Source organism: Monodon monoceros, unplaced genomic scaffold (assembly GCF_005190385.1).
Source record: "Monodon monoceros isolate NGI ecotype Baffin Bay Population unplaced genomic scaffold, NGI_Narwhal_1 Super_Scaffold_1, whole genome shotgun sequence".
NCBI lineage: Eukaryota > Metazoa > Chordata > Mammalia > Artiodactyla > Monodontidae > Monodon > Monodon monoceros.
The window spans coordinates 36,052,079-36,065,443 of NW_021703765.1; the positions used below are offsets into that span (position 1 = coordinate 36,052,079).

The 13,365-nt window shown below is 49.1% G+C and overlaps 1 protein-coding gene across 42 annotated transcripts in view; it reads left to right on the plus strand.

Moving 5' to 3' along the window:
* The first annotated feature begins 3,849 nt into the window (after positions 1–3,849).
* Positions 3,850–13,365, plus strand: part of CELF4 (CUGBP Elav-like family member 4) — a 297,313-nt gene continuing 287,797 nt past the window's right edge. For 37 of the 42 annotated variants that reach the window (XR_003793674.1, XR_003793676.1, XR_003793675.1 and 34 more), the window contains exon 1: positions 3,850–4,521. Coding sequence is in view for 38 of the 42 variants with exons in the window: in XM_029223461.1 (XP_029079294.1) it covers positions 4,236–4,521 (286 nt within the window). In the remaining 4 variants the exon portion in view is untranslated. The remainder of the gene's footprint in view (positions 4,522–13,365) is intronic. The other 5 variants (XM_029223509.1, XM_029223530.1, XM_029223533.1 and 2 more) reach the window with 2 other exon arrangements.

A 13,365-nucleotide genomic window follows, 5' to 3' on the forward strand; every position in this document is an offset into this window, starting at 1 on the left:
AAGAGGTGGGGCCAGATGGCTTGGTTCCTGCCCTCCACCAGTTCTCAATCTAGATGGAGAGAAGATTCACAGTCAGGAGAGCCAGTGCCAGTCTGAGGGTATGTGGCCATGGCCAAGGCTGTGGAATGTGGTTCAGTGGGTGCCAGAAGGAGGGGAATAATGGTGGCCAAACTGGAGGGAAGCTGAGCACAAGAGGGCCTCCTCCCTCCTTGAGGAAGAGGGGGAGCAAAGGAAGTGAAGAGCAGGGGGCAACGGAGAGGCCTGCACACGGACACCACCTGAACCAAGATCCCCACCACACGGGGCCCCTTACATCCCCAAAGATGAATCAGCAACAAAGTGTAAACCCCGAATGAAGAGAGCAAATGAGAAGCAACTGTTCCCAGCTCCCCCTTCCATTTGCCAGCCTTCTCCCTCTCAGTGGATGGAACAATTGTGGCCATGAAGTGGCACTTGGAGAAAAAGTTCTAAACCTGTTTAAATGTCACAGTGAGTAATACTTTGCCCCCATCTTCCCCTAATTACATTTCTCTTTGATGATTTAAGGTTAAAAAAAAATTTAACTCAAGTCTTTCTAGACTATCAAGGGCAAGGAGACCAAAGCACCAACCTAACCATGTTCCTTACTCTTTTCTCAGGGGTCCTACTCCTTTATGGCATTATTCTGAGACACCTGTCTGTGTTATTTTATCCCTAACACTATGCTGTGGCAGAGAGGTGGGAGCCAAACAGATCCCGCTCTGCGCCTTTAAGAGATCATGCCTTGGCAGAAGTTGCTTCTGTCCCAGGAAGCTGCGGGGAGGTGGGGTATCTCACCACACACCTTCCAGAGAGCTGAAAGTTGAGGAATGTGCTACCTCTTAAGGGGAGACAGCCCAGATCCAAAATCAGCCACTCTCAGGTGGGGGAGAGGGGAGAGTGAGGAATCTTCCCCACGGACGAAGGGGCTCTCCATAACTTCAGGTCCAGGGTCCAGACGTGGAGGGAGAGAGGGAGGGGGCCTTGGTGCAGGAGGGGAGGAGGTGCAGCCCTGGAGGGAGTTGGAGCTATACCGCATGGAGGAGTCTCTGCGGGTGTCTGAAATAACCAGATGCCCCCTTTCAGTAACAACTCGACTCTCCCACTCACTCCTGCCCAGGGGTTGCTTTTATTTATGTATTGGCAATTATTATTATTAATGAAACACCTGTGAATAATTTACCTGAACCTGGGGGGAAGGAGTTGAGGTGAGGTCAGAAAGAAGTGGATGTGAACCTCAGCCCCCTCCCCTGTGCAGGTCCCTCTTTTCCCAGCCCCCCTCAGCTCACTTTCTTTACTTCCCCTTGTCCTCACTTCACTTTGTGGGGAGGAGGAGGCAGGGAGAAAGAGAGACCTCAAGGAGGAATTACTCTCCTAAACTCCCCTGTTAAGGCAGAAAGCACATTCCACTCCTTTGTGAGATTCTGGGAGTTAAGTGTCCATGCCACAGGATGATGTTGGAAGAGATGTTTTGAACAAAGTTATTGGCCTCTGCTGTCCTGTGGGAAAGGGGAAGAGGGGGGTCTAAAGCCGAGTGGGTGTACATACACACAGACACAGACACACACACACACACACACACACACAGGCAGAGTGTGGATATAAACAGGGTCTAGGTACACATCCACAATGCATCCACGCAAGCACCCACAATCCTGACAAGACATATGCACACACCTCCAAGCCACCAGCTCAAACCGTCTGTGTGCCTACCAGAGACGTGCTGCCTTATTACAGCACTTCACAGGCACACCAAGCCTACAGCCACATGGCAAAGAAGCTCTGTGTGTGAGTTTCTGTTCCATTCCTTCAACTTGGGCTTTTCTTAGACCATCAGATAACACTGGATAACGTAAGCCCTGAACCGAGTTATGAATCAACTATACTTAACACAGGATTCCACCGAGCAAAGGCAGGAGTATCTTAAAATGAAAGGATGAAGTTCCACAGACCTCAGAACTGTACTTGCTGTTTGGTTTGGACCCTGGATCCTCGGGGAGAGGTGACCCGGGTGGGCTCGGGGCCTGGGGCAGCGGAACCTGGGGCCTCCTTGGGCCTCCTCCCGGCGCTGGAGAGCTCGGCGTTGTGGCTGTACCAAAGGAGCTTGGTCTCAGGTTTCAGGCAGCTAGGGTCTCATTTCTTTAAATAAAATTTTAAACATGATGTTGTCTAGTAACATCACGTAACCCGAGGGCAAGAAAAGAGAAACCCAAAACACCGGAAAGGGGCCGGTGGCGACCAGGACAGGGTCAAGCCAGCAGCTTTGCCCTGCAACCCGCGAGGGAGCAGGCGCGTTATTTTAATTTGCCCGGAAACCGAGAAGAGGCTGCCCTAGAAACGCAAATGTGGGAGAGCAGGGGTGCAGGTAAATATCATTAAAAGGAGAATCTATCTACTCTCCCAAGCCAAGTTCACCACCAGCGTTCGCCCCCAGAGGCGGGGCTGCTTGAACCCGGTTCCCGCGCCAGCCACTCCCTCTCCCGCGCAGCCGACGTTCTGGCCCCGGCGGGCCTGATGGGGAACCTTACGGAGTCTGGGCTGGGCGGCCGGGACCCTTTGCTCTCGCCCGCAGACGTGACTCCCAGCCTCGCACTTCTGAAGCGGGAGGTGCTGCAAACGAAGCCCGAGGGGGCAAAGCACGCAGTAGGAGTCTGGGTCCGGCCGCAGCCCGGAGAGCGATTTGGGGGTTTTATTTCTTTGATGGTGGATTTAGAAAAAAAAAAAATTTTTTTTTCAATTTGAACCAGTAAAGCAGACAAGGGCAAAAGCAAGCCAGTCCCTCGTGCTGGCTCACCGGCCACCGCGCCCAGAACCTGCCTGCTTCCCAGCCGGGCGAGCGGGCCGAGGCGCCCGGCTCCTACCTTCCTCCCGCCAGCCGCCTGCCGGTCCAGCCGCCGCGCTTTGGGGCGGGGAGGCCGTCCGGGACGGAATACCCACCTCCAGCCTTCGCGGGCGGGCTGGGACGAGGGTCGGGCCCCGACTCTCTACGCCCCGTCCCCCCGGCGCTGCCTAACCGCTCCCCAGACCCGTCCTCCCCAGGTAGCTCGGGTGGCGGTAGATGCCGTGCGGGAGGGCGAAGATTTGGGGCTGCTCTGGCAGGTTGGGGATGCGAGGAGGGAAAAAGCAGAGAAAGACAGTGAGAGCGCGCGCGAGAGAGAGCTCTTGTCTACAGATTTATCCACATAACATATATTTATGTAGCATTTTTTTCTCTCGACACTGATCAATGCGCACTCGGATCGCTGGGCGGACTTCCTCCAAGCCGGCTCGCTTTTTCAAGTCTAAATAAAGGGAACCAGATGGGAGAAAAAAAGCGCCCATTCCACCTTCGCCGCCGCCCCGCCCGCCGTCCCTGCCTTTGCTTCGCCCGCCTGGCGCTCTAATAGAGCGCAGCTCAGGGGATAACGCCCCCCTACATACCCACACGAAAATGAAAATCAATGTTTTTTTAAAAAAACAAAAAGTTGCACCTGCTGCTATTACAAAAAGAACCCCCGAAAGGCAAAGAGGAAGCCAGCAGCCCCGTTCCTAACTGGCACCAGCTCCCCGCGGCCGCCGGGCCCGGAATCTCAGCGCCTCCCGAAGAGCCATGCGCCTGGCGCTATTTATAGCCGGGGGCCGTCTCGGACTGTACCACCGCTGCTCGCCGGGGCCGCCGACAGGGGAGGCGCGGCGGGGCCGGCGCCGCCCCACGCCACCCTGCTCCCGGCCGCCGCCCGCCGCCGCGCTGAGCCCCCCCGCCTTAATCTCGCCCTCCCGGCCCCGCGCCCCCCTCTTCCGCGCGCGCACACTCGCCGCCCCCACCCCTGGTCTGACTGGGAACTTGAACCGGTCCAGCCTGTTTAAACGCAAAGGACAGAGATCCTGTCTGTTCAATGTAAAAAAAAAAAAAAAAAGAAACAAAAACAAAAAACAAATCTGATCAGACCGAAAGAGAGAGAGAGAGAGAGAGAGAGAGAGGGAGAGAAGGAGAGAGAGAGAAGAGAGGGAGGGAGAGAGAGGGGGGAGAGGAGAGAGAGCGCGAGCGCGAGCGAGCGAGAGAAGAGAGGAGAAAGAGAGAGAGCAGAGAGCGAGAGGAGAGCGAGGTGTAGAGAAACCGAGGGGGAGAGAACCCGAGTGTGTGTATGCGTGTGCGTGTGTGAGCGCGAGCGAGCTTGCGAGGGAGAGGAGCGAGAGAGTGCGAGCAAGAAAGAATAAAAGGAAAGAAGATTTTCTCTATGTATATAAAGATGGCCACGTTAGCAAACGGACAGGCTGACAACGCGAGCCTCAGTACCAACGGGCTCGGCAGCAGCCCGGGCAGCGCCGGGCATATGAACGGATTAAGCCACAGCCCGGGGAACCCGTCGACCATTCCCATGAAGGACCACGATGCCATCAAGCTGTTCATTGGGCAGATCCCCCGCAACCTGGATGAGAAGGACCTCAAGCCCCTCTTCGAGGAGTTCGGCAAGATCTACGAGCTTACGGTTCTGAAGGACAGGTTCACAGGCATGCACAAAGGTGAGTGCACCTTTCGCTCCCAACTTTGCCGGGGAGAAAGAGCGGGCGGGCGGGCCGATCGGCCAGAGACGAACGAGCGAGCGGGAGACGGCGCGAGAGGGAGCCTCGGGCGGACGCCGAGGAGGGAGGCGCTCCGGCAGCAGAGACCGGGACTGGGGTGCGTGGGGAGCTGTTCGCCGGGGCAAGGCTGGGTTTTGGGCAAAAAGCTGATAGACGCGGTTTCGTGGGGAGAGAAGCGGGAGCAGAAGAAGAAGAGAAAGAAAGAGAGGATCGAGGGGAAACGGGGCTTGGATTTTTGGGTACAGCGACTTGAAAGACTGGGATGGGGACGTCTGCACCGGCCGAGCCCGGGACGCTGAGCAGACTGGCGGGCTCTCAGCCGCCCGGGGACCAAGGGTGCTGTCCATCGCCGTGGTGCTGAAATACTAAGCGGAGGTGGTTTTCTCCTTCTCCTCTCCGGGCCAGAGTAGCAGGAGCGCAGCCGTCTAAAAAGAAGAGAGGTGACAGATTCAAAGATACATTTTTTATTTCGCTATCAATTTAACAGTAAACTCTCCGTGTCGGGCTGTGTGCCTGAATAATCCGGTTGTGGTGCGAGTGGCGGAGGAGGGGTTGGGGGGGTTAGTTGTTTGAAGGAAAGGGGGACAAAACCTAAGGTAAGAATTAGCAAAGAACCAGCCATCCTCTGGGTGGAGGGGGGGGGGGGTCAGGGAAGCCTGGATGATCCCCTCCTCCAGAAAGCAGGGCTTCGAGAAAAAAATCTGTGTGTGAAAGATATGCATTTTGGAGGGTGTATCCTAAATTATCCCAAACTCACCATGCAGAGAGGTTTATAGTACATCGTTTCTTTCCCTTGAAGCAATCATTACTAGTGAGTGCTTGGAGGAGGGGGAAACAGAATGATCAAAGAATTAAAACCCAGCAACTTTTTAGGAAAGTGGTCATGGGAATTGTCTGCAGCTTGCCTGTTTTCTCCTTGTTTTATTATCTTTAAGGCAGAGCCCCAAACGTGTTCAGTTGTAGAACGTGTGTGGGTGGCTGGTGGGTGACGAAATTAGCCCAGTGCTTGCTCCCTAACAGTAATGTATAGGATGTGCAGCGGGAATTAATCGGGGCTGGAGCTGTGTAGGCAAGTTAAATGCTTTCTGAGAGAGATTGATCGTCAGGCAGAGAAGGAGCATTGGGCTAAGGAAGTTGTAAGGGATGTGTATGGACGTTCCGTTTTTAATAAACAGTAGTGTGGAGAGCTGCTGAAGATGCTGTGTTAGAGCTGGTGGTTTAAAAGATGAAAACACACACAAGCACATGCACACCTACCCACACACAGAGGGCAGCCTCATCCTTGGCCACAAATGGGCTATGAACAGAGCTGATCCTCCGGCACATTAGGTGCAGAGCGCGGAGCTGTCTGGTTCTCTAAGCAGCAGTGGTTTTCACTATCACAGCCTCCCTCCTTCTTCAGCCCTCCCTTCATCCGAATACTAAGCAGAGCTCCGAACTCTTCATAGTTGGAGTCCCAGAGAGCAGTTTTTATTGGCTTTAGCATCTTCCAGCTTGCCTGCTGAGGAGTAAATCTTAAAGTTAATGGCATGTTGAGTAGCACAAAAACATAGCAGAATGGAAATATACTGGGTTTGCTGGGGTGGGGTGAGGGTGGGAGCTGTAATGGAGAGAGAAACCAACCTTTATTCAATATGGAGAAAATGTCTGTTCAGAAGAGAAACTGGAAAGGTGGAATGGGGAGGCAGTCTTCAAAATAATATCAGTTTCCCCCTTTTTCACCCTCCTTCTCAAGTCAATCATATCTCTGTAGTTTTTCCCTTTCCAATCAAGCTCCCTAGAAGCTAATCAAGGTTTGTATTAAACCTTTGTCATTTTAATATGTCCCCAGATTTTAAAATAGCAATAATGAAAATTAAGAAGCAGAGGTAGAGAAACACTTTGCCCATCTTAATGATAGGTTCTTGTGGGGATTTGAGATTTTAAAGTTTAAAAAAAATCAGTATCCACTAGAGGCAAAAAGACAGTTGTGAAGAACTGAGCTTCCTAAGAGATCTGGGTTGGAGCACTTTATTTGCTTCTTTATTCCAAATGAAGATAATCTTAAACAGTATTCCTCGGTTTCTTCTCACGATCGCTTGCTAGTATCATCGCTCTGTTTCTGATGTTCTGGGGGCTCCCTTTTACTCTAGCAAAGATGTAGAATTATCATTTGCATCAGCGAGGTAGAGAAGGTTAAGATATAGTTGCATCATGTGTATCATATCATATATATGCATACACATATCTGGTGAGGATTCCTATGACAAGCAAAACTTCATTTTCTAAATAATTCCTCCTCTAAACTGGCTCAGTCAGGGGCAGGCAGGCCCGCTGGCTCTGGAATGCTGGGTGCTTCATTGTCAAAGCTCACCCTTCAGAGCCTGAGCATATATTTTTTTCCTATGAAACTTCCTGCCTCTCCATCCCTCAGATTTTTATAGGCAAGGTTGGCCCACAATGTCCCTAACAGTGCTTGGAAGCTCTGAGAGAGCTGAATAAATGAGACAGTTTCCGAGGCCTGGTTTATTCATTCCTAGAAGAGTTTGAACTCCTCCTTCAGTGATACAGCCTGATTTATTAGCTAATCCTGATAAAATAAGCTTCCGGCCACCTTAAAAAATTACTTGCTTGCCATCGGTGATTAATTACTGTTTAGTCAAAAGCATGATGAGGCTTGAAGAATGAGGGTTGCATTTGACTTCTAGATTTCCCCCAAGTCTAAATTATAACATGAGGCTAGGGATAGAAACGTGCCTTTGTTAAGCCTGGTTTCGGGGTATATTTGTGGCTTTTTCTTTCCCCTTCTTGAATTTCTAACTTCTAATGAATCATACTGGGATAAAATTGAGAGACATGACAGGATACTGGCCTTCAGTGTGGATGGAATATATATGCTACTGGTTAAAAGAGGAAGAAAAAAAATAAGTAAAAATTAAATTAAGTACATGAGATTTCAGGTGGGTATCCATTTGTTGACCACCTGCCATTTCTGGTAACTAAAGAAGGAAACAGTTCTAAGGGTTAATGGAATACCTGCCATGCGTAGAGTGAACCTTAAAAGGCAATTACTCCAGTCAAATTGGGAGTCTGGAGGAGGGAGTAGGTGTGTGTTGTGGAGAAAACCCAGCCGTATCGGAGAAAGGCTGTTGGGCTGGGGAGGCAGCAAATAGCAGTTGTGGACTGGCGTGATTACCGTAAAGGTAAATTCACCCCCTGGATAACAGAAGGCAAGTGGGTAGGGGGAGATCTGGGGGCTAGGCAGAGAGAGAAAGAAAGGAAAAAGCCCAGAACAATTTGAAGAAACAACACCTAAGGAAGAAAACCCAGTTTAATGCAAACTCTCCCGGCTAACTCAGAGTCTCCTTTTCTCCCCCATTAGAAGCACTTCGAGAAAGATTGTTTTTCCAGGCTCCAAAGAGAAAGACATTAGGCTATTGATTAAAGAAGAGAGAGGCAAACTCCCAGGGTATCAGCAGAAGTGAACTGAGGACGAATTTTGCCCCTTCTTATAGAATTTTTCTCCCTTGGAGAAGGAAACAGGTCATCCACTAGTCTAATTCTTCCCTTCTATCACTTTTTATTTATTTCTATTTTATCCCTTGTATTTCCTGAAAAACAAAGGCAGTGACTGAAAATACGTACACACACACACACACACACACAGTTAGTGGATCACACATGAACAAGCCACAATCCATTCATAACTTTGGTCTTATCTAGCAGGATAGGAGGCAGCAAAGACTGAGTTACTGGGAGACATAAAGACTAGTGCTCTCTGGATAGCCATATTATAATGCGTTATCTTTGAAGTCATTTAAGTCCAATTTAAGTGGTATTTAGTATAATATTTATGAATTAATGTGATCTAAGCATAGGGCTGTCCCCAAAGGTTTAAACAGCCTTTACTACTGATATGTGCTTGTTCCCGGAGCCTGCGATGCATTTTAATCTAAACAGCTAAGTCCTCATCACAGTCCCTCTTGTTAACCAGTCAGAACAGATCTGTGGCCTGGATAACCACTCTGCATTGAGATTTTCCCCTGCTGCATGGAGGAAAATCTACTCTAGTGGCAGCCCGGGGGCTCCCAACCCGGGAGCCACAGCTTCAGGGATGTCGGGCCCAAATACTTTCATACTACATCCAGAGGGAGGGTGGGGACAGAGTAATGGAACCTTCTGTGCATTGAGCTCTGGAGAGTATATCATTTAGAAATATACTCGTCGTCAGATGCACAACCTCTCATTTCAATGGTATCTGAGTAGTAAATTCCTCAAGCCCCTTGATTTGGGGTACAGCTGGGAGAAGGGGAAAGGGCAAGGGTTATGATTATGTTCGGGTGATTTGTGACCATCTTCATAAAATTATGTCTGGTATTTTTGTGTAAGAGGTAACAATTCTCAAAACATCGAGTTTCTGCCACTTGACTTTAGCTGAAAGAGCTCACTGGTTTTTTTTGTTGTTTTGCCTTTTTTTTTTTCCTGAGATAGGTGAATTAAAGCTAGTGAGGTTCTATCTGATTTCTATTTTCAAATGAGTCTAAGAGACAGGGAAGCCGAAGTATCAGCATGGGCATCAGCTCAAGTAAGATGAACTTTTAAAAACTACTCGGAAAAATAAAAATTCAGTTCTGTCCAGGGAAAAACACTAGCAGAGTGGCTGGACACACACCTACAGCTTTTAAAAGAAAGATTTGCCTTGTGAGACAGAGATGTGGAAAATGAGATAGCTGTAATAAGAAGAAAAACATTTAAAAATAAGTTTCACTAAAGAAAATTAGCAATAGTAATTGTTGCAAAGTTAAAATAAACCTAAACAACTGCCCCCATTAAAAAAAAAAAAAAACCCTCCAAATTCCAGACGTTGATAAGTATCCTATCTAGGAGCAAAGAAAAAACCTATTGGGAATTGATTAGTTTATTTAAGACGCTGGTGGTTATTTGCTGGTTGTGCATGATTTCATTTATCTTTTAAACAGACTTCCCGAGAATTGACACACACATACACACACACACACACACCACACACAGAGATAAATCAATATGCACATGTGCACGTATATGCATCCATGTGCAAGCATGACTAAGCGCATCCCACACATATGGGAACCAGGGCTGGCCTAGATTTTACTGCAATTCAACAGGGAGATGTTAACACTCTTTCTCCCCCACCCTGCCCCACTCAGCTTTAATGGGGAATTCTAGATTGGGTTGAAAGAACCCCCTTGGCATACTTTCACTCTCTCCACCTGTTCCAGTTGGCTGACGTTTTGTGACTTCTCAAACAAAAAACAAAATAAAACAAAAAGAAAAGCATTTCTTGAATGAAGTCATAGCTTTAAAACAACCCAAAGGAAAACAATTACAAACACGTATGCCATAGAGATGCACACGTCCCCTCAGTTCATGCGTATTGTAAAGTTTTCAGAGTGCTTTCAAAGAGCTGATTGCTGGGGGGCTTTCCTGATACCCAGTGATCTCAGCACTCTCCGGTGACTCGAGCAAAGGCCAAAATCGCTGTCATTATTATTATTACCATCATCATCCTCATTACTATAATTTATAGACCAGGATGGGAGAGGAGCTTCTGAGTGGTGCCTGAGCAGATATCCAAAACACCCGCTCTTTGGTTGAGAAAAGAGCTGGTCTCACTTGCTTCTGATGGATTTAGGAAAAACGCCGCACAGCTCACACCTTCCAAGTCACCAGAGGGTGGTCAGTTTCCAAACTGACCCAGGAGGGATCTCAGTATAGAAGATCTGGAATGAGTACTCTGTAGAGGAGAGGAAGATGCAATAGAGAATGAGGCCCAACATCGTAGGCAGAAAAAAGGAAAACTGAAAGTTGGAAGGCCAAAATGCCAGCCGCAAGCTGGGGCCACTGGTTGACAGTGGCTGAAACTGCAGCAGCTTCTGAACTTGGAAGGGAAATCCCATGTGACATGCTGAGAGAAGAGCTCGAGGGTGTGAAAATCTGTGTGTGTCTCTGGGTACTGGAGGGTTGGGGGAGGGAAGATGCTGCAGCCTGCGTGGGTGTTGGTGTGAGTGCATGCGTGTGCGTGTGTGTGTGTGTGTGTGTGTGTGCGTGTGCGCGCAGGGAAGACATGACAAATTCAAGTGTCGTGGAGATGATGTTAGGGGTAGTTTCATCTTGCAAGGCTATATGTGTGATCAGGGAGATGGTTGATGAAGAAAAGGGGAGAATGACGCTGTCCTTGTGATTATGTACATGCTCCACCTCAGATCTCGTGGCTTGGATTTGTCAATGATCTAAGTTCCAGTGTGGAGGCGTGCTCTTGTTCATCTGCCTGATAGCCCCACTCAGAAGTCCAGGTTGGGGAGAGGGTTCATCTCCCCCCACACATCACTCTTCAAAGGCTTGCCCACTTCTGCTCACCTACTGACTCATTTTAGAAATGACCTTCCATCCGAGATCTGAGTGGCCAGCCACAGAGCCCAGCTCTCTGCAGAGATCATTCCCTCCACTCTCTGCATTCCCTACCCCACCTGCTGCCACTTGGCATCCCTGTCCAACTTTTCTTTTGTAGTGCTTTCACACACACACACACACACACACACACACATGCACATGCACACGCACACACACACACACACACGCACACACACACAGAGACATACACATACAGGGGAGTTGACCAAGTCAGTCCAGCTAGGCCCTGGCAAGCAAAGGACTGCATTAGCCTGAATGCACACAGGGGTGGCAGGGACCTGGTGGCCCGCCTTTTGGGCTCTCTACAAGGAAATCACATCCTCTTCCTTTACTTTTAACTTTTCTGCAGCCCCTCATATACACATATTCTCCAAGAATCACAGAAGGCATCTAATTCTGCCCAAATAGCCTAGGGAAGGGGCACAGAGCCCCCAGCTTAGTTGGAGCCCTTTTATCATGCTCTTCCAACTCCCTCTTTTCTTTTTTCTCCTCGCTATTTAAGATGCCCTCGAAAACCCACAGTAGGTCTGAAGAGAAAGATACATGTTCCACTTGGCAACGTGAGGGTATGGTTAAAGATGCCAGGGCAAGAGGACGATGATGGGGTAGAAACGGTGGCAGAGGAATTCCCAGAGTTGATGTGCTTGCCCTAAGGGCTTCCTCCATCTCCACTCATCCAGTTTCCAGTGGCCCCTGGATGGGTATAAAGCCAAAGATACAGCTCTGCCCACAGAAACCAACAAAGCAGCCAGGTGGGCAGCCCCAGGGTAATTGCCCTTCTTTCTGTGCCCCTCTGGGAGCAGAAGGGGATGTGTTCAGGACCAAAGAGTCACGGGGCTGCTCCCCTTCCACTCACTCCACCTTTGGTTTCCCTTATCTTCCCTTGTATATCTCCCCTCCAGCATAAGCTGACTGACACTCAAATGAAGCAATTCCCAGCAGCTCAGCTCAGGAGCAAATCCTACGTGGCCATCTGCAAGATGTAAATAAATGGGTGCCCTCGTGGAGACAGACATAGTTCTGGTTCCGTGAGGATGGAACAGCCAAAAATATTGATCAAAGCTCAGGGGGAAAAAATTGATAATGAGCTGGCCTCCAACAAGAGTTTAATTGACGGAGACTTCTGAAGGCCGGCTCTGGACAGCGCATGAAACTGACCACGATGTTACTTTATTGCAATACACTCTGCTTTAATTAATTAATCATCTTTGTTAAGAGCTGCTCCAGATCAAAGGTTTCTGGATATTTAGCAGATCTTACTAACAAAGCCCCCATGCATTAGGCTATCCTACTGCTCACGGTGAGGCAAGCAACCTTCCTTCCCATTTTCTTTCCCCTTAGCTGTGGCTTCTTCCTCTTTGTTAAAGATGAATGGATCTTACCGCACTTAGCCGTTCTGTCCTAGGATGGGGACGGTGAGGGGTGTTGCCCGCTGAGGGCATGGGGCTTCCTCTCAGCAGCTGTTTCTAAAATTACATGACTAAGACTTGGTTCACCTTCAAATCTATCTGGCTGAAATGGGGAGTGTCAATAGAATAAAAACAGAGCTCATGGAAATGCAAGAGACGTGTGTATGTGTGTGTGTGTGAGTGTTTGTGTGTGTAGGCACGTGCACAAGCAAGTATGTGCACATCCACATAAATATTATGGGATCAATACATTTCACATCCGCTGCCCACACCTCTTAACTTCTCCCTCCTGTCTCTTGAGCACATGTGCTACTGTCGTATTTCACTCTGAGAAATGCTCGGAGCTGAAGCGTGCATAGATGATGCTATATTGAACCAAGCCATTGTTTGGATTCGGTTACGGAGTCCGGGTACGCATTGAAGGATGGTCCTCACCTAGCGTAGGTGGTGCCTAAAGAATCTACTTCTCAAGATATGACAGGAACCTCACTCTCCAGAGTCCCCAAAACCTACAAACTGACAGGTGACTTACTTGAAAGCATCCCTTGGAGTCGTTCTAGGAAGATTTGAATGCCATACGTGGCTGTTTGTTCATTATTCTAATTTAATGATGCAGTCACACCTAATTAATCCATGTCTGGTTTATTCATACACTAAGTCTGAGGATCCAAAAGATCTCTCTAGCTAGCTGGCTTCCCTTTACAGGGGCGAGTGAGGGGGCTGCCCCGGCAAGTGAGCGTGTCCGGGTCCAAACAGGAACGGATCACCGTAGACAGACTTGATGAAGGCGCTGTCCACCCACGTAGGAATGACAGCAATTACAGAGATGACAGCAATCAGAGACTAGCGATGCGATCTGTGTGCCTGTGTGCACACACGTGAGCACACAATGCATGCATTCTACCAGGGCAACCTTCAAATAGGCAAGAGGCCACACCCCCAGTGT